Source organism: Rutidosis leptorrhynchoides, chromosome 1 (assembly GCF_046630445.1).
Source record: "Rutidosis leptorrhynchoides isolate AG116_Rl617_1_P2 chromosome 1, CSIRO_AGI_Rlap_v1, whole genome shotgun sequence".
Classification (NCBI taxonomy): Eukaryota; Viridiplantae; Streptophyta; class Magnoliopsida; order Asterales; family Asteraceae; genus Rutidosis; species Rutidosis leptorrhynchoides.
The window spans coordinates 322,037,222-322,064,271 of record NC_092333.1 but is presented as its reverse complement, the minus strand read 5'-3'; the positions used below and the strand labels follow the sequence as shown (position 1 = coordinate 322,064,271).

Genomic DNA, 27,050 nt, shown 5'->3' with positions numbered 1-27,050 from the left:
TTCATAAAAAATACTTATTAATACAAGCAACTTTTACATATATCATAAAGCATAAGCACACTCTATTACATATATTACACCACACGAATACAACTATCTTATTCCGACTCGCTTGTTTCTTCTTCTTCGGTTTTGGTTCGTTTTGCCAAGTTTCTAGGGATATATGATGTTCCCTAATACGAGCCGTCATTTTCCACATTGGTTTAGAAAAACCTGGTGGTTTAGAGATTCCCAGGTCATTGTTACAACTTAAGGACTTCGGGGGTTGACGATACATATAAAGTTCATCGGGGTTGGAATTAGATTTCTCTATTTTTGTGCCCTTTCCCTTATTATTTTCTTTTGCCTTTTTAAATTCAGTTGGGGTAATTTCTATAACATCATCGGAATTCTCGTCGGAATCCGATTCATCGGAGAATTGGTAATCCTCCCAATATTTTGCTTCCTTGGCGGAAACACCATTGACCATAATTAACCTTGGTCGGTTGGTTGAGGATTTTCTTTTACTTAACCGTTTTATTATTTCCCCCACCGGTTCTATTTCTTCATCTTGTTCCGATTCTTCTTCCGGTTCCGATTCTTCTTCCGGTTCCGACTCTTCTTCCGGTTCCTCTTCGGGAACTTGTGAATCAGTCCACGAATCATTCCAATTTACATTTGACTCTTCATTATTATTAGGTGAGTCAATGGGACTTGTTCTAGAGGTAGACATCTATCACATAATATCAAACGCGTTAAGAGATTAATATATCACATAATATTCACATGTTAAAAATATATAGTTTCCAACAAAATTTGTTAAGCAATCATTTTTCAAGTAAACACGGTCGAAGTCCAGACTCACTAATGCATCCTAACAAACTCGATAAGACACACTAATGCAAAATTCTGGTTCTCTAAGACCAACGCTCTGATACCAACTGAAATGTCCCGTTCTTATTGATTAAAAACATTCCATATTAATTGATTGCGAGGTTTTGACCTCTATATGAGACGTTTTTCAAAGACTGCATTCATTTTTAAAACAAACCATAACCTTTATTTCATAGATAAAGGTTTTAAAAAGCTTTACGTAGATTATCAAATAATGATAATCTAAAATATCCTGTTTACACACGACCATTTCATAATGGTTTACAATACAAATATGTTACAACAAAATAAGTTTCTTGAATGCAGTTTGTACACAATATCATACAAGCATGGACTCCAAATCTCGTCCTTATTTAAGTAAGCGATAGCGGAAGCTCTTAATAATCACCTGAGAATAAACATGCTTAAAACGTCAACAAAAATGTTGGTGAGTTATAGGTTTAACCTATATATATCAAATCATAATAATAGACCACAAGATTTCATATTTCAATACACATCCCATACATAGAGATAATAATCATTCATATGGTGAACACCTGGTAACCGACATTAACAAGATGCATATATAAAAATATCCCCATCATTCAGGGACACCCTTCGGATATGATATAAATTTCGAAGTACTAAAGCATCCAGTACTTTGGATGGGGTTTGTTAGGCCCAATAGATCTATCTTTAGGATTCGCGTCAATTAAGGTGTCTGTTCCCTAATTCTTAGATTACCAGACTTAATAAAAAGGGGCATATTCGATTTCGATAATTCAACCATAGAATGTAGTTTCACGTACTTGTGTCTATTTTGTAAATCATTTATAAAACCTGCATGTATTCTCATCCCAAAAATATTAGATTTTAAAAGTGGGACTATAACTCACTTTCACAGATTTTTACTTCGTCGGGAAGTAAGACTTGGCCACTGGTTGATTCACGAACCTATAACAATATATACATATATATCAAAGTATGTTCAAAATATATTTACAACACTTTTAATATATTTTGATGTTTTAAGTTTATTAAGTCAGCTGTCCTCGTTAGTAACCTACAACTAGTTGTCCACAGTTAGATGTACAGAAATAAATCGATAAATATTATCTTGAATCAATCCACGACCCAATGTATACGTATCTCAGTATTGATCACAACTCAAACTATATATATTTTGGAATCAACCTCAACCCTGTATAGCTAACTCCAACATTCACATATAGAGTGTCTATGGTTGTCCCGAAATATATATAGATGTGTCGACATGATAGGTCGAAACATTGTATACGTGTGTATGGTATCTCAAGATTACATAATATACAATACAAGTTGATTAAGTTATGGTTGGAATAGATTTGTTACCAATTTTCACGTAGCTAAAATGAGAAAAATTATCCAATCTTGTTTTACCCATAACTTCTTCATTTTAAATCCGTTTTGAGTGAATCAAATTACTATGGTTTCATATTGAACTCTATTTTATGAATATAAACAGAAAAATTATAGGTTTATTGTCGGAAAAATAAGTTACAAGTCGTTTTTGTAAAGGTAGTCATTTCAGTCGAAAGAACGATGTCTAGATGACCATTTTAGAAAACATACTTCCACTTTGAGTTTAACCATAATTTTTGGATATAGTTTCATGTTCATAATAAAAATCATTTTCCCAGAATAACAACTTTTAAATCAAAGTTTATCATAGTTTTTAATTAACTAACCCAAAACAGCCCGCGGTGTTACTACGACGGCGTAAATCCGGTTTTATGGTGTTTTTCGTGTTTCCAGGTTTTAAATCATTAAGTTAGCATATCATATAGATATAGAACATGTGTTTAGTTGATTTTAAAAGTCAAGTTAGAAGGATTAACTTTTATTTGCGAACAAGTTTAGAATTAACTAAACTATGTTCTAGTGATTACAAGTTTAAACCTTCGAATAAGATAGCTTTATATGTATGAATCGAATGATGTTACGAACATCATTACTACCTCAAGTTCCTTAGATAAACCTACTGGAAATGAGAAAAATAGATCTAGCTTCAAAGGATCCTTGGATGGCTTGAAAGTTCTTGAAGCAGAATCATGACACGAAAACAATTTTAAGTAAGATTTCCACTCGAAATAAGATTGTTATAGTTATAGAAATTGAATTAAAGTTTGAATATGATTATTACCTTGTATTAGAAAGATAACCTACTGTAAGAAACAAAGATTTCTTGAGGTTGGATGATCACCTTACAAGATTGGAAGTGAGCTAGCAAACTTGAAAGTATTCTTGATTTTATGAAACTAGAACTTTTGGAATTTATGAAGAACACTTAGAACTTGAAGATAGAACTTGAGAGAGATCAATTAGATGAAGAAAATTGAAGAATGAAAGTGTTTCTAGGTGTTTTTGGTCGTTGGTGTATGGATTAGATATAAAGGATATGTAATTTTGTTTTCATGTAAATAAGTCATGAATGATTACTCATATTTTTGTAATTTTATGAGATATTTCATGCTAGTTGCCAAATGATGGTTCCCACATGTGTTAGGTGACTCACATGGGCTGCTAAGAGCTGATCATTGGAGTATATATCCCAATAGTACATACATCTAAAAGTTGTGTATTGTACGAGTACGAATACGGGTGCATACGAGTAGAATTGTTGATGAAACTGAACGAGGATGTAATTGTAAGCATTTTTGTTAAGTAGAAGTATTTTGATAAGTGTATTGAAGTCTTTCAAAAGTGTATAAATACATATTAAAACACTACATGTATATACATTTTAACTGAGTCGTTAAGTCATCGTTAGTCGTTACATGTAAATGTTGTTTTGAAACCTTTAGGTTAACGATCTTGTTGAATATTGTTAATCCATTGTTTATTATAACAAATGAGATGTTAAATTGTTATATTATCATGATATTATGATATATAATATATCTTAGTATGATATATATATACAGTTAAATGTCGTTACAACGATAATCGTTACATATATGTCTCGTTTCGAAATCATTAAGTTAGTAGTCTTATTTTTACATATGTATTTCATTGTTAATACACTTAATAATATATTTACTTATCATTTAACATAATTAACCAAGTGTATCAATATCTTAATATGATTCATATGTACCTAGTAAGACGTTGTTATAACGATAATCGTTATATATATCGTTTTCGAGTTTCTTAAATTAGTAGTCTCATTTTTATGTATATAACTCATTGTTAAAATACCTAATGAGATACATACTTATAATAAAATCATGTTAACTATATATGTAACCATATATATGTCATCGTATAGTTTTTACAAGTTTTAACGTTCGTGAATCACCGGTCAACTTGGGTGGTCAATTGTCTATATGAAACATATTTCAATTAATCAAGTCTTAACAAGTTTGATTGCTTAACATGTTGGAAACATTTAATCATGTAAATATCAATCTCAATTAATATATATAAACATGGAAAATTTCAGGTCACTACAATATGTGTCCTCTCTTTATGGCTACTTTGTATGATTGCATCTTTCTAGGCGCACATAACGTTTACAGGTACGTATCATTTGCCCACACTTTTTGTTTTTATGAGCATTTCTGGCCGGAGGTCCTTAGGAAGCAATCTCTTTTGCCTCTAGAGTAGAGGGAGGGAAGACCTGATCTAGTCGTGGGTTCTATACCCGAGGGTGGAGTAGTGACTTCCTTCTAATCTAGGATACGGGGAATGATTGTCTACACTCTACCTCTCTCATACCCTATATTTGTGGGATTGGGTATTGTTGTTGTTGTAGATTAGTTTCCAACATCACAACCAAAAATTCTAACTTTTTACATGTTTGATTCCATTGATGTATATTCCCAAATGGGACAAAAATAAAATTAAAATTAAAAATTAACTTACAAAAGATGACAAATAAATATAAAATAAGAAAATAATTAAAACAAGAAAGTTGCATTCTCCCACCAATTTTAATGGCATACGCTCGTGAAAAAACACCTTTCTGCTGCTACATATTTTCTGATGGCATCTTAGCAAATTTCTTGTTAAATCATAAGCTTGGTATGCTCCAAAAATTTTGTATCACGTTATGTGTTTTTGGGGTCACTTTACATGGACTCTGTGTTAGTCTTTGCCCTTGCAGGTCGGGATTTTGATGACCCCCTCGGGGGGGAACATGTCGACTTGGTTTTTCTACGCCTTTCTTTTTTGGGTATATTTGGAAGATCTAATGGTGGTAGATCACTAAGTGAATCATCTGCAGCTCGTCTTCCCATCGCTTCTCCAAAGTCTGCTCGTATATATAATAAGTAAAACAAGACTTACATTTTCGTGCATAAAAGATGTCAAAAATAAGTGTATAAAACATTACTACTCAAATATAGTTATTATGCATAAAACAAACGCATTCAACTCAAGGAGGTGTCCTTAATTTATGTCATAAAACAAACGGATTCAACTCAAGGAGGTGTCCTTAATTCATGTCATAAAACAAACAATTAAAGATGAAACAAGTGAAACCAATAGATGTGTTATTAACTTATAGCTAAATCAAATGTACTATGGACAACGAATATATACTCCAGTTTTGACTCAAACAAAAGGGAAACAAACATAGAAAAAATTGTTGCTATCAAGAAGATTAGTTTGCATATCTAGTGTGTGTGTGTGTGTCTTTGTTCCAAAAGCAAAAAAGGGTCTTGTATCATATAAAGCCAAATCTCTTTGAAGTCAAGAATCTTAAGTAAACACCAATTATGTAAGAATACAAGTCACCTTCTTGATAGTACAAGTTATGTTTCTAATGGTACAATTAAACATGCCAGTGACAGAAGGTTTAGATTAGTATGGACAAAATCTATATACACTTTTCCAAGACTAAAATCAATCATAAACCACATGGTATCTCTATTATGTATTTGATCTTCATATAATAATAATAGAAGTCGCATAACCTATTTGTCGATGTGGTTAATAGTGACAAAGCTAAGCTGTTTCTAATTTCGAACTATATATTTGTTAGTACGATTTTTCGTATAGCGGCTGTAAGGTACTAGTACAGAAAAGTAGCTGCTCAGCGTGTGGCGTATAATGTTGATTGTTGTTTGCCCTCGAGAAATTATCTCTGCAGACCCGGAACACGGATGGATGATCAGTGGGGTGGCCTCAATCAATCTGGGGATCAATCTGGAATTGATCCGTATAGCGCACTGCTGCTAAGCGGCTAATGTATGTTTAGAGTGAGAAAGAACTGTGTGAGAGAGAAAGTGTACTTCTCTCTGACTGAAGTTCAGATCAGAATGATGTGAAATGTGGTGACCCAGGGGGTCTATTTATAGGCACAGAATGTCCGAAATTCACGGGATACACGTGTCAATCACTGAATGGTTCTGTTACGTGAAGTATCCGGAATATCGGTGGCGTGTGCTGACGTGGCTGCGTGCCGTTCACGCGCTGAGTAAAAGGGCTTATGCATAGAAGCTGCCTGCAGGGCTTACGCTTGACGTTGGGCGGCCTGCTGGACGTTGGGCGGCAAATGCTGAAAACTGCCAAATTTAGTTATCTCTTGTGCTCTTTGATCGAGTTTTCTGTATATAAATGATGTTTTTATGCGTGTATCTCCTAGGATACACCATTAAGTCCCTCCCAGTTTAATGTCTTTATTTTTGTAAAAAATAAAGTCATTAAACTAAAAATAAAAGATGCCTTTTTCCTCGAAGACACAAAACTGCTGTAGCCGTCTGATTTTCTGCTCTGACGTCATTTTATCAATTATGAATTTGTCCCTCGAAATCATTATGATTTATTTTCAAAACTTAAATTGCTTTGCCCGATTGATCTGATCCATACACGTGTATCAATCTCATCCCTTCATTATCAATTTGCTTTACTATAAATAGCCCATTTGTGTTTCCTTTTTCCTTTTCCGAAAACTAATTATTTGCCGTGAAGATATCTGCAATTTACTTACTTTAACGATCTGTTAAGTGCAAGGTCGGTGATTGTTCATCTTTTCTTCTGTTTGAATTTTTATTTTTCGTACTACCATGGCCGAATCCAGCAGCAAGTCTTCTCAGAGAGACAATCGTGATGTCAACACCATCTCTTCCAGTATCACTGAAGCCGATATAGAACAGTTATGTAAGAAGCACAGATATCTTAGATTGTTGAATCCTATTGTGCCTTTGCCTAGCGATAGGGCCAATAAACCTCCAAAGAAGATGATTACCCTCTATAAATTGCAATTAACTGTAGGAAACCTCCGTATTCCTCTTTCTTCCTTTCTTCAACAGATTCTTGCCCTTTATGGGATAGGGCTTAGTCAAATTCATCCATTAGATTTACAAAAAATTATTCTTTTTGAAATGTACTGTAATGCTGTAGAAGAAATCCCCAATGTGAATATTTTCCATGAATTATTTAGAACTAGATTAGTTAGTAAATGCTGGTATACATTCGACTATAAGTGTAACGACCCTGGATTTTTCAACGTTTAATTAATAATTATTATTATTAATACTTGTGATTTATTGAACGTATTGTTTATATACATTTACTTGTTACCGCGATTAACTTTGAATGCCCGAAACGTCTTTGTGACACACGTACATTACACGAATAATATTTACGAGTATTATTTACATTCATAATTAAGTTTTATTAATCATTTTGATTAACTATGAATACTAGTTAATTACTTGGGCTTTTGTTGGATTAACTTATTAAATACTTGAACTTGGACTTTGATTAGTGTTAATGGACTTAAGAGCCCACCCTACATCTTTAATGGACTAGTTAGCCCATACTTTCATGTAAGTAATCCATTAAGACTTAAACTAATTAGTTGGTGAATGGAATCTAGTTACTAGTATGGTTACATGTTACTTCCCATGCAAACACATCTTATAACCATCTTTTGAACCTTTACATGCATGAACCTAGTGGACTAATCCTTCCCCCCTTGGAACCCCCAAATCGTCGGCTCACATAGGAGGATAAGGGAGTTTTTTTTTTGAATTTCCTTATTACTCTTTCATTAGTCTTCATTTCATTTTACTCTCACAAAATACTTCACACTTTTTCTCTCATTTTTCTCTCAAGATTGTAAGTATTATGAACATTTTTCTCTCTTCTTTCCTTGTCTTAAAACCGAACCTATACACTCTCATATCATCAATCTTTGTTTGTTGTTTGATTACTTGTTAGTTGTTGTTGTTACTTACTAATTATTAAGAATCAAACTTGTTAATTTGATTCTTCATATCAACTTGTTCTTACAAGACATACAAGAACATAAACCTTCTAGTTTATGTTCTACACTTAAAGTTTTAAAAGATTAAAGTTCATGTTGTAAAATCATACTTGTAATTCATGATTGTAAACTTAAAGTTTACATTCTTAAAGATCAAGCCTTGGTTTGAATCTTTAAAGTATGAACAACCATGACTTATTTACTTGTTTATTTAAGTTTATTTCTTCACTTGTTCATGTTTTAAATTCGTAAATTATGTTGTTCTTGGTCAAGTGTTACTAGTTAACTTTGATCTCATTTTTCTTGAACAAAAGTTAACTTTATAAGTTCAAGAACATGGAAGTATAACTTTTTAGTTATAACTTCATACACTTGTGTTAGATTTATCTTAATAACTTTAGATCTAGACCTTTGGGTCTTGGATCTTCAAGATCTAACTAAGAACTATGTTCTACATCTTAAGATCTTGATTAGTTAGTTTACTTTCAAGTTTGTAGTTCAATATTACTCTTATATTTCATGTAAGTGTTAAATCTAAGACTTTGATGTAACTTTGGTTCATCAAACTACATACAACACTTAATTGAGTTGTGCTACATATCTTAGACTTACACAAGTGTTATGATGGTGAAACCTTGGTTAAGATGATGCAAACACATCAACGAGTTGTACACTTGAAGCTATATGCATCAAGGATGAGAACCGTGATAAGCATCGAGTACCAAGAAACCCACAGGAACCTACTGTTTACTGTTACTGGGTCTGATCAGTACGACCTGGGCTACTGTAAAGATGATTTTCAGATAGCTCTGTTCGAGTAGATAACTTTTCATTTAGGACTCGTCTTAATCCGAGTTACGGTTTAGGATTTATGGCCCTCCGATCGTCACTATGTCCTTTTAACGTTGTGCTGAAAACTTCTGACCTACTCACACTTAGACCGTCGCCACGGTCAAACGAAGACGAGTTTGCTTCTGGAATTTTTACCACGAATAAAGTCCTCATATACGGAGCCATGGCCACTGGTCTCACCTTATTTCAGTAGGTATTGAGGCCGTGGCGACTGATCAAAGTCAGCCTTTGTTTTAAACTCTTTTCATGAACGAAACTTACTTTACACCTTTTGTTTGATGATGAATGATGATGACCTTTAAGACCTAATTTACATACATTTAAACCTATTGGGACGATTTACTGACTTAGTACTATTTGACTTAGGTTGAGGACTTTCCGGACCTACGTACTTGCTTACTTCCCGACTCGACTTTACCACTACTTTACCACTGTGAGTTATAGCATCCCTTTTTACTTTAACTATTTTGGGAACTGAGAATACATGCGTATTTTACGTTTTACATACTAGGCACGAGTACTTAAACTTCATATATGTGTGGGTTATACAACGGCATAAACATTCCCTTTAGCTCGGTAACGTTTAGTCATTGGTTTTTGAACCAGTGAACGCGAATCTTAGATATGGATCCATAGGGTTTGACATCCCCACTCGGGCTAGTAGCGCTAGCATTTAACGAGTGTTTAATACTTCATAAACATACGCACTCGCCAAGTGTACTTTCAGTGGGTTATAAACGTTAAGTTAGTTACCAAGTGCCCACGGTTAAACATATACTTTATCATACTGTTTTGAAACGCTCTTTGTAGCACTGAAATCTCGTGGCCTACCTTACATTCTGTTATACTTAAACTATAGCTCACCAACCTTTGTGTTGACGTTTTTAAGCATGTTTTTCTCAGGTGCTTAAGGTTGCTTCCGCTGTGTACTAGTCTTGCTGTAGACACCCGCTGCTTTAGAGATGTCACCGCATGAACGTTTATTTGCATTCAAACATTTAGTACTTTTGAACTATGATTTGTAACGACCTGAGGGTCACGTACTATTTCTAATGGCTTCTGTTCATTGAAGCATACTTTTGATGTAAAACATTCGACGTTAGTTATGACGTCACCTTTTATCATGAATGCAAACTTGTTTTGAAAACGCATATAGTGTTTGACCTTGTAATGATCCTGTTGTTGATGGTCCGTACATGTTGATTTAGTACGGGGCGTCACAATAAGCCAAATAAGGCTTTTACTGGGGTGAAGGAAAGTTCTTTAAAGAACTGGAAAGATCCTTATTTCTTTGTCAATGAAAGGGTTGTTCAGGATGCCTGGGCTTGTGTTCGTGGTTGGAGAAAAACTACCATAGGAGTTAGCAAGTCCACCACATTATCTGAGGATGAAAGTTTTATTCTTGGTACCTTGAAGACATTCAAATTTTCACAAAGGTCATATAATGATTATGAAGCCATATTGGTTCTCTGTAAAATGAGTAACAATTGGTGTGCTGAATTTACACCGGTGCTACGCTGGGAAGGCCGTGGTAGGCACCTTTATTGACATATTCTGGTCTTTCTTATGTTGTCATGAGTTATATATGTTTTCTTATATATGTTTCTGCTTGGTTGGTATGTTGCCTGTTTGCAGAAGGAGAGATGCAGGTTTACAGGACCTTTAAGAAGACCAATCTAGATCCCCTAATTGTTTCTGAACGGCCCAAAATTCCTGCTGAAATTGAGGCTGATAAAGCCAAAGATGTTGCCTTTGAGCAACAACTGAAGAGCCCAGAGCGGCCTGTTGAGGGTGGAGATGGTGGTACTGCTCAACCATCTCCTGATGTAAAAATTATTGAAAGTACTCCTGAACCGTCCAGCGCCAAGAGTTCAAAACGTGCTGGGAAGCGCCCAATGAGTGAGGCTACTGAAAAGCCAAAGAAGAGAAGTATGCTTCATATTTATATTGTTTGTTTATTTTACTTTTAAAGTTCACAGTATACTTATTTGTCTTTATTTATTACAGGATTGATTCTTCAGAGGGAGCATGATGATGAAACCACTGCTGGTGGTAATATTACTGAGTTTGCTGAGATTGAAGAAGATGATAATGATGATGACAATGATGAAACGAATGATATTGATTCTTTTGAGACTCCTCCTTTCAACACTCGGCGTACCCCCAGAGGAACTGATACAACACAATCTTCTGCATCTATCCAACCACCATCTGTACCAATAGGCGGTTTGCAGGCTTTTCTTGACAATCCTGCTAATAAATCTGATAGTTTTGCTGAGTTTTTGAAGGTAATCCTTATAAGATTTATAATCTAAGAACACTGATAACGCCAAAATCATACATATTTGTTGTCGTTATTTCGATCCGATTTTGTATCATTTTGTATGTAATTGTTGTACTTGTGTATTGTAATAAGTTAAAATGTGTGTATAATCCGTTGCGAGTGTTGAAGCGAAGATTTATGGAAAATATTGCTGATTTTAGAAGATTATGCGCACCTGCACGGTTTTGGCCATAACTCGGTCATACGAACTCGAAAAAGGGTGAATTCAGAGCCCAGACGTCCGTAACTCAGAGCACTACAACTTTCATTTAGACATTTTCTCATTTTAATAAAGAGATGCGGCGCATCTGAGGGGTGATGCGACGCATCCATTGTCTGCCGACGGTTTTGAGTGCTAAACGAGCTGGAATCCATAGAACTTAAAGAGATGCGGTGCATCCCTTTCAGATGCGGCACATCGGCCCCTGAATCACTATTTTACCTAACTTTTAAGCCTATTTAATGATGGTTAACATTCATAATCAAGGGAGAACTGAGACCAGTAAGATATATACGTAATAAAAGGCTGAAGGAAGGGTTAAGAGCTTGTTTTGAAGGAATCTTCATTATTTCAACACCAAGATTGAATTTAGATCAGCCATCTCAATTGGTACTCTTGTTTTCATTCAAATTATGAATTTCAATTGTATGTATTGTGTTATTGTTCTTGTTTTAGTCATGTCTAGCTAAAAACCTTGTGTGTTTACTTCAATGTAAGATTTATGGCTTGGGATTGTTCTATATTTTGATGTTATAATAGTTACAAGTATGTTTTGATTGATTTATTAATCTAGTTCAACCATCAGAACCATTGTTATGCTTGCTTAGTTCATTACTTCAATTATATAGATTGTTAATCTATTAATGTGAGTTAATTAGAAAAACAATCTATACTTCAATACACCTAGTAATCTAGACAATTAGATGCATATGCTTAAGTGATTTTGTTATGTGTTTAATTCGGTAATTGAATGAGTTCCAAAGCAACAGAGTTATGAAATTATCTCAAGTGATTGTTGTAATTTAGGTTTTACGTGAGTTTAACCGGGTTGAGTCTAGCTAGTTAAATCAATCTAAATCACCATGTTCTTTCAAGAAATCCATTGTTGTAACTATCTTTATATTCTAGTTCAATTATACGAGTTATGACTTGATTTATGTGAATTTATCAAAGGCTATAACTTCAACACCTAGTGATCTAGACACCTATATGTGAATATAGGATGGTAATTGGATGATATTTAGGTTTTACAATAGTGTAGTCTACTTAGAGTGATCTTAGTAAACTAGGTTTTATGTGAATTTAACCAAGAAAGAATCCTGTTGATTAAACATAGCTCTTAAGTTTATAGATATTGTGAAATTGATATAAACTAATTACTTGTAACTATGAAATAACCGTTTTAATTACAAAAGAACAATCCCTGTCATTTATCAAGCATAGAAGTAAACACCGTTTTCTCATTCCTGTTATTTACTATATCTTGATTATTGTAGTATTATACAAAAACACAACTTCAAATACAAACCCCCTTTTAGAATAATTAATCGTGGTAAAATCCTTAAAACAAACTTCTCCCTGTGGATCGAACTGGTCAATTTACTTACTAGTTACTGCATGATCGGGTTTAGTTGCCTGTATTATGTGTTAATTATTGAGCATATTGTCTACATTTTAAAGGTTACGTCTTGACACATCAACTTTTTGGCGCCGCTGCCGGGGAGCGGTTTTGTTAAAAGATTTTAATAAACTTTGAATTATTCGATCCTTTTGTAGGAATTCAATTCCTAGAAAAGTTACTTTTTATTGTAAGCTTGTGTTTTTGCAATTGGTTTGTTTGTGGTATTGTGATTGAAGGATAGGTATTAGTGCATGAATCTACGTTCTTCCAACTCTAATTTAATTCCTTCATATCCTGAGCCTGAAAGAGAACTTCACGAACGCTTAAGAGCTCAAGAAGTAGAATCTCTTGCTCAGGGTTTAGAGTCACTTTCATTGGATTCTAACACTGAACCAGTTATTCAATCAATCATAGAGCCAGTTATCAAAGAAGAGGAAGAGATGGCTGCTACAAATCAAACGATGGATGCATTAATGAAGGCAACAAGAACAGGTCAAGGCCACGCAATTATTCAACCCACGATGACTGACGGTTTTGAAATAAAGGGTCAATTTCTCCACATGGTGACTAATACATGCCAATTCGGTGGAGCTCCGAATGAGGATGCTAACGAGCATCTTCGTAAGTTTGTAAGCATATGCAAGCTATTCAAGATCAAGGATGTCACCGATGATGTCGCATGTTTAAAAATCTTTCCATGGTCGTTAAAGGATGATGCAAGAGATTGGTTAGACTCGTTACCAGAAGGTTATATCGAAGATTGGAATGATATGATGGACAAGTTTTTGTCAGAGTTCTTCCCTGCTTCAAAAGCAGCAAAGTTACAAAGTGATATAAATCACTTTAAGCAAAAGCCTAATGAGACTCTTTATGAAGCTTGGACCCGATTCAATAAAATACTTAGAGTATGTCCTCAAAACGGTTTGAATACATTCCAAAAGGTCCAAATATTCTATAAAGAAGTCAATGTGGCTACTCGAAAAGATATTGATGTTGCAGCAGGAGGTTCAATCAGGAAAAAAACACCCGAAGAAGCTCACACAATCATTGCCGATATAGCAGCACATTCTCATAATTGGCATCAAGAGATGGAGTTATCTAGATCAACCACGGTTGCTAGTGTTGAAAGCAACGATGAAATCGCTGCTTTAAAAGTTCAATTGGCAAATCAAGGAAGGCAAATTGAGAAGATGACTAAAGAAATGCATGCTATAAAAGTAGGTTGTGAATTATGTCAAGGACCGCACCTTACTAAGGATTGCGATCGAAGTTCAATGGAGGAGAAAGCTAATTTCATTGGTTACTTAGGGAATCAAGGTTCTAATGGTTATCAAAGAGAAGGAGCTTCGGGGTCCAACAATTACAATTACCAAGGAAGAAATTCGGGTTATCAAAACAACTTGAAAAATTTTTCATATCAAAATGGACCACCAGGGTTTAACAACAAAAATCAACCATCCTACAATCAAAATCAATTCCCACAACAGCAAAATCAAACTCATGTTAGCCCAGGTTTAGAAGATTTACTTAGGGATTTCATGGTGAAACAAGGAGAAAGTGGAAATCTTGTACAACAACAAATACAAAGTCAACAAACTACGATTCAAACTCTTGAAAGAGAAGTGGGTAGGATATCACAATTACTAGGGGAGAGGCCACCGGACACTCTTCCATCGAATACGCAAGTGAATCCTAGTCATAGCATGAATCATCCTAGACCACCAAGTGCAAGTAACCCTCCGGTTATACTAAAGAAGAAGGATCCTCAAGCTCCAGCATATTCACAAGTGAATACTATTTATAGTTTCTGTGAGGATGAAGCAAGTTTCAAGACACCGGAGCATAGTCCTATTTTTACTCTTGGGTGTGAAGATGATGATGAAGAGTGTGATGAATTTATATTTTCTGATTTATCCAATATGGCGGATTACACTCCTTATCAAGAGATTGATGATGTCCGAGTTGAAAGTGTGAAGAGTATAACATGTGAAGATGAAGGGATCCGAGTTGGTGACATAACTCCCGAGTATGGTGATTATTTGATGAGGTTGATGTCGGAAAATCATGCGGAAGTGCAGAAAATGGAAACCATCGAGCCTTCCGAGTTTAGGGTTGATGATAATTTGAAGATGATCAAGGAAGAAGCAAAAGATACGGTGAAGCAAGCACCTAAAGTGGAAGACTACAAACCACCCATTCCATACCCGCAAGCACTTGCATCCGAAAAACCAAAAGAGAATCATTGTAAGCCTTTAAATACAGATAATATTTGTGTAAATGTACCTTTGGTTGATGTTATTGCAGGTATGCCAAACTATGGGAAATTCTTGAATGATTTGATGGCAAAAGAAGGAGTGTGTGAGCAGGCATCATCCGCATTCCTTGAAGCAGAATGTGCTGCTATTGTGAAGAAGAATGAGTTGCCACCTAAGTTAGGTGATCCCGGACCGTTCATAGTACCTTGTAAACTTAATGAATCTAAAACTCTTAGATCATTAGCTGACTCAGGTGCGAGTATAAATCTCATGCCCTATTCCATTTACTCGTGTTTGAACTTAGGTGAACTTAAACCGACCAATTCAGGCATTAGATTCATTGATCAGTCGGTTAATAAACCTATAGGGATTGCTGAAAACTTAGTAGTAAAAATAGGTGAACTTGAGTTTCTAGCTGACTTTGTAGTTGTAGACATGAAGGAAGATAAGTTTGTACCTATTATTTTAGGTAGACCATTTTTAGCAACTGCAAGTGCTTTAACAGATTGGAAAACAGGAAAACTAGTTTTGAAAGATAGAGGCAAGAGTGCAACCTATCAAACTGAGTTTAGTATGAACCCACCACCCACACCGATAGTTTCAGTGAATATTGTTGACAATGTCAAACCCATTAGTCAACAAGCTAAGTGTGGGGATAGCGGTAAAGAAAAGCTTGATAGTAAACCACCCAATGATTGTGTTGTTGAGAAAATCATGAAGAAGTTATATGGTAGGGTTAGAAATGCTATGTCGAAAAAAGATGAACATTTGAGAGAGAGATTGGTGTCAAACTTATCGAAATTTGAGAAAGATAGGTTGAAAAAATTGGTTGAAGAGCCAAGATTTTCGGACTCTTGGTTATTGTCAAAAATTAGTGGTGAGAATGGTTGCGGTAATAGTTCTATTGGAGTAAAGAAGGGTGATGTTTATCACCCCGACGTTAGTTAAAATCAGGGTGGAGTCGAGTGAACGACTCACTAATAAACTTCACATTTTGTACATAGTCTCATTCGTGCGTCTAGTTTTTTTTAGGATTGATTGTTTTTAAGTGATTTTTCGAGTTTTAATACGAACCAAGTTGTTTAGGGACCTTCCAAACTGATTAGACAGTGAAAAACATCAAAAACTGGTGAACCAGGGTCAGATGCGCCGCATCTGTGATGGATGCGCCGCATTTGTGGACATAAAAAAAACTGACAGTTTCAGATGCGCCGCATAAGGCAAAAGCGCCGCATTTGTCGAGGTAGATGCGCCGCATCGAACCCCAGATGCGCCGCATCTGGGGTATTTTTCTCCTGTCTCGCGTGTTACACCACAAAAACAGTTTTCATCTTCATTTTACTCATTTTCTCACCAACAACTTCGAACCCCATTCCATTTTCTCTCAAAACATTCATCTCTAAACACAAAATCAACCGTTTAATCCCATCTTTAAACAACAAATCCGACTATTAACATGGGAAAGGTAAGATTACTCTTCATTTCTTCATGATTTTAATGTTCTTCATTCTTCAATTCGGATTTTGCTTGTTCTAAGTGTGGGGTTGTTTGAATCTTCATGTTTTGGTCATATTATGATTGTAATGTTGTTACTAATCCTTGTTCATGCTCTAACTTGATGATTACATGCTTAAATCTTCAATTTGCAAATTAGGGTTCTTGATGAAATTTAGGGGTTTCGAATTTTTGACCATTACTTGTTTAAATTAAGATGTTTTGATGTTTAACTACTTGTTTACACTAACAAAATGCCATGAATCCTTGCTGAATCAAATAATTTTGCATAAATTAAAATCTAGGTTCTTAATTTGGGGATTTTGACTTGTGTTGACTTGTTGTTGTTCTAAGGGGAATTGTTGCAATACATTACTAATGCTAAACTCATTTATGCCTTAACTTAGTGTTTATTCGATTTGAAAGATTACATTTGAGAGTTAAGCATTGTATGCATTAGGCTTTTTGGTGAAAGGTTGATTTGGCTTGACTTTAATGTTTAAATGTATGAAAACCATAGATTGCATATTGTTAGACATGATTATTAGCGAATGCTTATGGTTTAATATGTTATGTCATTGAAAGTTTTGGTGAAATTAAACATGTTTTGTATGGTTATGCTTGTAAAAGTGTCTCTAATCATATGACATACTAGTACATGTTTGTTGAAGATGGAATGAGTCCGTACCATGATAGGATTATGTTTGGCATGTAGTTCGAGAGATTGTTAGATATGTATAATATAACATGTTTAAACTTATTCTAAATGGTTTTTGTGTATAAATGGTGGCTAATGTTAGGTTTTGGATTTGTATTTCTAACGCTAATCGATTTGGTTTGTTTTGTTTGGTTTTGTTTTGTCTATTTTGATTGTTTGTAGGATAAAGGGAAGGAACAAGTTTATGGAGGTCCATCAACTAGGAAAAGAAAAGGAAAGGAACCCGCTCCACAAACTTAACAAGAAAATGAAGGTGGAGCTGGACCAAGCAGCTCATTTTGGGGATTTTTCTAACCCTTGATTTGTGTTTGCAGGTTTATATTGATGACTTCCGAGGATGATGGTTTGTTTCTTTGATGATTTGAACAATGTTGGTTATGTTTAAAAACAATTTATTTCATTTGGTTTGCTTAGGATTATAGTAATTTGGATTGTGATGTAATTTAACTTCCTTAGGTTTTTATAAGTGGGGTATTTGCGGTACATAGAGTACCACCCCATTGTTTTTTTTATGAAATGTTTGCTTGGTTTGGTTTGATATAGGTAAGCATTGTGCTATATGCTGCATTTTTACAAAGACTGGCATTAAGTTCAGCACATACTTGATTGGTGATTGATTTGTGGTTACAAGAAGTGGATGATGTTCTTATGCTGGCATTCAGTTCAGCGCCATCATCCCGTACGCTTCGGTTTTAAACCTCGAAAATAATAACTCTCTTATACACTATTTAACCCTCTTGAATTTAATTTTTCTGATTTCATGTAACGAGGGAGATACATGAACTCAAGTGTGGGGAGGAAGTTATAAATTCTTTCGGGTTTTGATTTTTGTTAAATTAGCTTAAAATGGTGAGATTTTTTTGAACTTTTATCTTCATAAATTCAAATTTTGTTTAAAATTTGTAGATTTTAAAACTAGGTGTATACACCGAAATTATTATCACAAAACAAATTAAGAACAACCAAATGATTGAATTTATTTTGGTTAAAAATCATAAAACTAGTAATCATATAAAAGAAATAATCAATATGCCACACCACATTCTTAATGAAAAGAATCATCAAAGTACTTTGTTGTTCTAACAATCGAATCCAATGCTCATCTATGTAATGATTGTGAAGGAAGTCAAGTCTTTCAAAATGACACACTTGCTAACTTATGTTAGAAGATGTTGTCCATAACAGCTGTAGGTTGACGAAAAATCTGGAAAAGTCATCTTTATCATCGGCTGGAAATCCACCTCACCTCAGCATCAAACAGGGTTTTTGGTGGTCAGACTTATCCTAACCATGAGATGGATCTGTCTCGTACAATGGGGGGCACAATGCAAATTAGCTTTTAAGACTAATGAATCTAATCCCCAGATGGATGATCTCCGTAAAGATCAACCGCATCTATGTTTGACCGCGGTCAACATACATATGCCATAACAAATTGAGGTGTGCAAACTCATGGTTCACCGATGATATTTGGACATGATATAGTTTCTTCTAAAACTTATGCTATTTTATGAACTATATTATGTAAAACCATTTTTAGGACATTCGGTTTCAAGTTCCATGATACTTCAATCATGGGGGCGAGTAGCTTGCTAATCGCCGACTGAGGCTTCGATTTTCAGTTACCCTCAACCGGACTTTGAGGTTAAAACCGGAAAACTTGATTAGTGTAAAAACTAACATGAATAATTTTCAAAACATAAAAGGTTTTTCGCAAAGGTCCTAATTTCCATAAGGATCCAAATTTTCAAGAAATGTGGACTTTAAAACCCACCTTTCGACTTTGGTGTGATCTCATTTCGTGTGTGTACTCAAAGTGTATGTATTACATTATGAAATAAATAAAAGCGTGTGTACTCTAAAGGTGTGTGTATAATCAAAACGTGTGAGTTTGAATCGTGTGTGAAATAAAAAGTGTGAGTGTGTATATATTGTGATTCGAGTGTGTTTTCATCAATGTGTGTTCACTATAGTAAATTTCGATTTCTTGTAAGTCTTGCTTGAGGACAAGCAAGGTTTAAGTGTGGGGATTTTGATAACGCCAAAATCATACATATTTGTTGTCGTTATTTCGATCCGATTTTGTATCATTTTGTATGTAATTGTTGTACTTGTGTATTGTAATAAGTTAAAATGTGTGTATAATCCGTTGCAAGTGTTGAAGCGCAGATTTATGGAAAATATTGCTGATTTTAGAAGATTCTGCGCACCTGCACGGTTTTGGCCATAACTCGGTCATACGAACTCGAAAAAGGGTGAATCCGGAGCCCAGATGTCCGTAACTCAGAGCGCTACAACTTTCATTTAGACATTTTCTCATTTTACTAAAGAGATGCGGCGCATCTGAGGGGTGATGTGGCGCATCCATTGTCTGCCGACGGTTTTGAGTGCTAAACGAGCTGGAATCCATAGAACTTAAAGAGATGCGGCGCATCCCTTTCAGATGCGGCGCATCGGCCCCTGAATCACTATTTTACCTAACTTTTAATCCTATTTAATGATGGTTAACATTCATAATCAAGGGAGAACTGAGACCAGTAAGATATATACGTAATAAAAGGCTGAAGGAAGGGTTAAGAGCTTGTTTTGAAGGAATCTTCATTATTTCAACACCAAGATTGAATTTAGATCAGCCATCTCAATTGGTACTCTTGTTTTCATTCAAATTATGAATTTCAATTGTATGTATTATGTTATTGTTCTTGTTTTAATCATGTCTAGCTAAAAACCTTGTGTGTTTACTTCAATGTAAGATTTATGGCTTGGGATTGTTCTATATTTTGATGTTATAATAGTTACAAGTATGTTTTGATTGATTTATTAATCTAGTTCAACCATCAGAACCATTGTTATGCTTGCTTAGTTCATTACTTCAATTATATAGATTGTTAATCTATTAATGTGAGTTAATTAGAAAAACAATCTATACTTCAATACACCTAGTAATCTAGACGATTAGATGCATATGTTTAAGTGATTTTGTTATGTGTTTAATTCGGTAATTGAATGAGTTCCAAAGCAACATAGTTATGAAATTATCTCAAGTGATTGTTGTAATTTAGGTTTTACGTGAGTTTAACCGGGTTGGGTCTAGCTAGTTAAATCAATCTAAATCACCATGTTCTTTCAAGAAATCCATTGTTGTAACTATCTTTATATTCTAGTTCAATTATACGAGTTATGACTTGATTTATGTGAATTTATCAAAGGCTATAACTTGTACTTCAACACCTAGTGATCTAGACACCTATATGTGAAAATAGGATGGTAATTGGATGATATTTAGGTTTTACAATCGTGTAGTCTACTTAGAGTGATCTTAGTAAACTAGGTTTTATGTGAATTTAACCAAGAAAGAATCCTGTTGATTAAACATAGCTCTTAAGTTTATAGATATTGTGAAATTGATATAAACTAATTACTTGTAACTATGAAATAACCGTTTTAATTACAAAAGAACAATCCCTGTCATTTATCAAGCATAGAAGTAAACACCGTTTTCTCATTCCTGTTATTTACTATATCTTGATTATTGTAGTATTATACAAAAACACAACTTCAAATACAAATCCCCTTTTAGAATAATTAATCGTGGTAAAATCCTTAAAACAAACTTCTCCCTGTGGATCGAACTGGTCAATTTACTTACTAGTTACTGCATGATCGGGTTTAGTTGCCTGTATTATGTGTTAATTATTGAGCATATTGTCTACATTTTAAAGGTTACGTCTTGACACATCAAACACCATTTCACTAATAATTGTTTTCTTATTAGAATTACTGTATTCATTGTAGGCAAGCACCATTACTGATTTATCTTCCTCTCTGTCCACCATGACTCATAAACAAAGCTATCAATCTACTACTGCAGCATTAGTGCTTCTGAATCAACACGTGATTCATGGTCTTAAGATGCAAAAAGCTCAAGACACTATTGTTGCCAATGCTGTACATAATGCCAACAAGGTAAAAAGGCTTGAAGTTGACTTGAGAGATGCAAATTCAAAGTTGAAGACTGCAGAGGATGCTGTAAAGAAGAATGAGGAGTTGTTGCAGGTGGTGGAAACAAAATGTGTTACAGAAAGGGTGGAGAAGGAGAAGTTCATGGAAGAGAATGATAAGCTGGTGAAGAGTAATGAGGAGCTAAAGAAGTTGCTTAAGGAGAAGAATCAGTTGTTGGAGGAGAAGATTGCTGCTGCTGCTGATGCTGAAAAGAATTTTACTGACTTAAAGGATGGTGTCTCTGGTCTTGTGCATAGGGTGTTGAGCTCTCCTTTGGTTGGTCAAACATTTCATAGATTTCTGGTGGCATCTACAGAGAGTGATTTGTCAGATGCAATGGAGGAGGTTTTAAATGCTTTTCCTGTGAGGCCTGACCCTTTACCAGCTGAAATAGCAAAACATATGAAACCAGATGCTGGTGCCAAACTGCAAGTGGCCATAGGTGAAGTAACTTCTTTGAAAATTAACTCCTTGGAAGAAATATGTGCTAAGAATGATGTGTCTGTTAAAGACATTCTAGAGGTACCTATTTGAAGAGACCACTAATCTGTAATAACAATTTGTAACATCTTTATACTGATAGTATATATATATATATATATATATATATATATATATATATATATTCAGTTCTTTTGGTTAATGTTGGTATTTTTTGCTGCTTTCCATGATTGACGTATCACTGCCATACGTGTTTAACCATTACAAGCTTGTTAAAAAGCTTAGATTTGCATATATCACATCATATGAAATGATTTTTGTCTTAAACTGATATTTAAATTTGTACATGAATTGAACTGTCATCCGTCATCCGCTGTCCGTAATGCATAATTCCTCTTTATGAATCAGAGATGTACTGCTACATAAATGGTATTATGCATACAGGCTATGTAAAATTGTATACCTGTTTTGTAGCTTCATTTAACAAAACATGTATAACTTTACTGTTATGTAATGAATATATCAAACAACTTATCCATTCTCCGTTCTGCAATGGAGCATTTGCTTTATAAAGAAACATTGAGAATTCTCAAACTGCTTTGTGAAGTAGGATATGAATGAATCATAATATTTTTATGCAATAAAAATTGATAAATCTGTTAGAGAAATTTCTGTTTATGGAATTAACGGTGTTCCGTTTAGCGTGTTGCGCTCAGGTTTTGTGCGGCTTACAAAATACACTTGTATTTCAAGTTTTTCTGTTTTCAAGAATATAAATGGATTTATGCAGTTGTGATAAACCATTCTGTATGTCATGACATTATAAGATCTTTAGTTTTGTCTCGGTGCCCTCTAGCGAAGTAAACACTTTACGCTAGCCGATCCCTTGTGTCTATAATGTTGACACAAGAGCCTCTACCATCGGGGGCATAAAAATGCCTTGCCTTATGTGGGTAGGAATGAATGCTATGCTTTACATTCGTAACGCGTAACACTATGCGTAAGAAAATTTTAAAATTTCATTGATAATACTGTCACATATACAACATTTTTGTGTAATATCTTCGTATGGGGTGATCAAGTCCCAATCAGAAAATTACAAAAAGTGTATTGTGCGATTGTCTGTACTGAGAAAAACTAATAACGTGATAAAGACTTCTCTGCAGGATTCATGTTATTGTACTGTCTTCCGTTCAGCATTCTGCGTCTTGCTGTTAGTGTTCCCACATTTTGGGTGGTTTGAAATACCCATTCACATCATTTCTACTGAACAACTGCCTCGATGATTCTCCCCTAACAAAATTCTTTGGAGCGTGATAAACGACAGATCTTTCCCTTGCCGGTCCCACATATTCAGAGTGTATCACTGCGACACCATTTGGCGTTGGGAACCGCAATTCTGCATGCGGTGTAAAAGTAATTGCTCCAAATTTTCGAAGGGTCCGCCTACCAAACAATGCACTGAATCGTGATCTGCCATCAAGAACTGTAAAGTCCACAATTTCTGTTCGGACTAGAGGGTGTGTTCCTAATGTTACATCCAGTTTCACCTTACCAACTGCCTTCATTGACTCGCCCGTGATGCCAGCGATCTTCAAGTTCGTGTAGCGTAACCTATCCTTCACGCTGAACGGATAATTTTTGAAACAATGCAAATATAAAATATCTGCCTCACTACCTGTATCAGTATAAATTCGAGTGATGTTTCTGTTTGCAATTACAGCTGAGATAACCACACGCTCTTCTGACAGACGCCAATTTGGAATGGTATGAAATATGATTGGAGCATACATCCAGGTCTCCGTCCTGCGTTCTCCGTCTGTTTCATTTTCCTCTATCTCATTCCATATAACCTTGATGTGCATTTCAGGGGTTGGATCCCTTTCATCATTCCTTTCTTCCCTTCTGTTCCAGTCACGTCGTCCACCGTGACGCATTTTTCCCTGCCAAGCAAAACGTTTGTTTGGATCATTTCTCCGATAGTTTTTTTCTGGTAAAAGATGATTTAATTCTCCAGCCTTGATCTTCGCAATGATCTCTCTCATCAATGACTTGCAATTATCAGTGTCATGCCCATATGCTTCATGGAAGTCACACCATTTGTCACTTTGTGGTCCCTGACGCTCTTCCATCGGCGGTGGGGGGTGAAAGGTTTCCTTAACAGGTTCTGTGAACAAAATTTCTTTTGGAGTTTTGGTTAATTCCATGATAAGTGGATGCTTGTCTAATGGCTTTCGATGGTGATAATTGTCATTTGGATGATTATTTCCCCTCCAGCAGTTCTGCTGTTTCTGGTAATTATTGTCGTAACCACGTTGCCTCTGATAATTGTCAATTCTGTTCCGTTCTCCGCCTTGCTGCCTGAAATTTCTCTGATAATTATCCACTCTTGGATATCCCATTTCGCCTGCTCGTAAATGCTTCTGAACGATACCCAATGCCTGATGCAATGTTTTTGGAATGTCATAACGCAAAGCATGAATTAATCGTGCAAAACGTCGCTGATCAAGACAAAATATAAATCCTGAAACAAGGTGAGACTCTGGTATGTCTGGTATCTTCTGACAGTCAATGGTATAACGTTTCATAAAATCACTCAGTGATTCATTCTGGTGCATTGTTATCTCATGTGCATCAAGATGTGACAACGTGCAGCTTCTCAAGCTTTGATATTACATCACAAACTTTGCCCTCAAATCAAGAAAACTGGTAATGCTCCTTGGTGGCAAGCTAGCAAACCACTCCCTTGCCATTTTCTGCAATACCATTGGAAACATATGGCACGCAGTTTCATCTTCCCAATGCTGCAACCTCATAACACCTTCAAACATAGTCAGAAAATCTTCTGGATCTGTTGTACCATCATAAACACCGATAGATGGAATTCCCAAATTTCTTGGTAATGGATAATCTGCAATTCGAGGGATAAAACACTGTGTTGACTCTGCCATTGCTGGCGGTTTGATAGCTTCATCTCCAGTAATTAAAGCAAACAAATTATCCACAGCTGTCGCACGGATGGTTGGTTGTGCTAATTTTTGCTTAAATCGCTATGGCGCTGTTTTAGTCAAAATTCCATCCAGTAACTTGCTTGCCATTTCTTCAGTCATAAAGAATTGTTCACCTTCTTCTTCAAAATTCTAATCGTCATCCAGAAAACCTTCATCACTGTGTTGATTCTCAGTGTCATCAACTAAAGCATTCAACTGATTGAATAGCTTAAACAATTGTGATTTGGAAATTGATTTTCCTTTGCTGTTGTGCTTAACATTGACATCAGATGTCTTCTTGAAAGAAACATTATGTGTTCCTCGCCTAGCTTTCCACATTCCGGCACTAGAACTTCCTATCAGTGGTTTTCTCAATCGTGGTATGGTTTCATGAACTTGATCATCTGCTGTGTCAGTGTGCAAATGATCTTCTTCTTCAACTGAAGTCTCTTCAAGAGTTAGCTGATCAACTGGTATATTTTCAATGAGGTTTTCATCGACTGGTTCAAGTGTTGTTTTTGATGAGGTTGTTTCGGTTGTCTTTGCGTTCTTGGTGTTTTTGGTGGTCTTTGAGACGGGTGGCGCCATCTGTTAGTTCGATTTTCCGTATAGCGGCTGTAAGGTACTATTACAGAAAAGTAGCTGCTCAGCGTATGGTGTATAATGTTGATTGTTGTTTGCCCTAGAGAAATTATCTCTGCAGACCCGGAACACGAATGGATGATTCGTGGGGTGGCCTCAATCAATCTGGGGATAAATCTGGAATTGATCCGTATAGCGCACTGCTGCTAAGCGGCTAATGTATGTTTAGAGTGAGAAAGAACTGTGTGAGAAAGAAAGTGTATTTCTATCTGACTGAAGTTCAGATCAGAATGATGTGAAATGTGGTAACCCAGGGGGTCTATTTATAGGCACAGAATGTTCGAAATTCACGGGATACACGTGTCAATCACTGAATGGTTCTGCTACGTGAAGTATCCGGAATGTCGGTGGCGTGTGCTGACGTGGCTGCGTGCCGTTCACGCGCTGAGTAAAAGGGCTTATGCATAGAAGCTGCCTGCAGGGCTTACGCTTGACGCTGGGCGGCCTGCTGGACGCTGGGCGGCAAATGCTGAAAACTGCCAAATTTAGTTATATCTTGTGCTCTTTGATCGAGTTTTCTGTATATAAATGATGTTTTTATACGTGTATCTCCTAGGATACACCATTAATATTACAAAGAGTGACATATTTATAAGGATGAATGTGTCAGTGAAATATACTTTTGTTCATGAAACGAGTGACAAAAGATTACACACAATTCACATTCATGTATGTGTTTACACTGTTTTGTTCATGTTTTCCTTTAACAACAATGAATGATGGTAAATTTGTATATATTTAAAAATCAGTTATAATATCAATTTTTCAAAGAGAAACCAATAATGAATGTACCTTGAGAAGACCATGTGGAGAGTGCAGAACCAGAATTACCAACAGATGTTGCTGCAAAGTCTGTTGCTGTCTTGAATTCATTCATCTACATATTTCCAAACCAAATTCTTCTTTAATTAATTAACTATAAATTTAGAATCAATGGTTGTTACTTTCATATCATATGGAGAGATGTATTCATCAAAGGATATAAATATAAGTATATAAATATTAAATTAAATACTGTAGAAATATAAATAAAAAAATTAAAATGGAAATAAAAAAAAAATTACCCAAGAAGGTGCACAGCCTGAAGAACCATCCCCACCAATATGAGCAACATGTTTAACATCAGTTGGGTACCCAATCTCCATCTCACGCTGCTCCTTCATTACTATTGTCCACCAAATTCAAAAGTTTTTATCCATAAAACAGCCCTAATTTTACTTAACAAATATATATACGTAAATAGATACAAAAAGAGGGATTACCAAATATGTGAGAGATAAATTTAAAGCCTTTAAAAACCCCTTTAATTTTAGTCCCCATAGATAAAGAGGTAAAGAGAGCACAGGAAATTTCAATACACCTCGAATCAAAACAAATGCAACCCCCCTTTTTACCTGTAGAAAACAAATAAGAGCAGACATTTTATCAAACACTTGGTATGCATTTCACCTATTCAATAACTACAAATAGTTTAAGGTTTACCTTTCTTCTTCTTGTATATTCCACTGGAATTTAATTCAATTCAAACAATGAGCTCCTTCTTTTGTTTGTGTTTCATAGTTGTAAACTTACCTCCAAAACTTCATCATAATTTTAATGGAATG

General features: G+C 35.3%; 1 protein-coding gene across 1 annotated transcript; it reads right to left on the bottom strand.

The window, feature by feature from the left end:
• Nucleotides 1–4,706: 4,706 nt before the first annotated feature.
• On the bottom strand, nucleotides 4,707–27,041 carry LOC139870212 (CRIB domain-containing protein RIC10-like). Its single transcript, XM_071858049.1, has 5 exons — nucleotides 26,929–27,041; nucleotides 26,709–26,840; nucleotides 26,511–26,611; nucleotides 26,239–26,323; nucleotides 4,707–5,146 (listed from the first exon to the last, which is right to left on the bottom strand). The coding sequence occupies exons 2-5, from the start codon at nucleotides 26,764–26,766 to the stop codon at nucleotides 4,965–4,967; spliced, it is 426 nt and encodes a 141-aa protein (XP_071714150.1). The 5' UTR covers nucleotides 26,767–26,840; nucleotides 26,929–27,041; the 3' UTR covers nucleotides 4,707–4,964.
• Between the last annotated feature and the right edge of the window lie 9 nt (nucleotides 27,042–27,050).

Coding starts and splice junctions, on each gene's coding strand:
- LOC139870212 (XM_071858049.1), bottom strand. CDS start 26,766: ATGGGGACTAAAATTAAAGGGGTTTTTAAAGGCTTTAAATTTATCTCT. Junction 26,612..26,708: donor ATTTATCTCTCACATATTTG/GTAATCCCTCTT, acceptor GGTGGACAATAG/TAATGAAGGAGCAGCGTGAG. Junction 26,324..26,510: donor CAGGCTGTGCACCTTCTTGG/GTAATTTTTTTT, acceptor GGAAATATGTAG/ATGAATGAATTCAAGACAGC.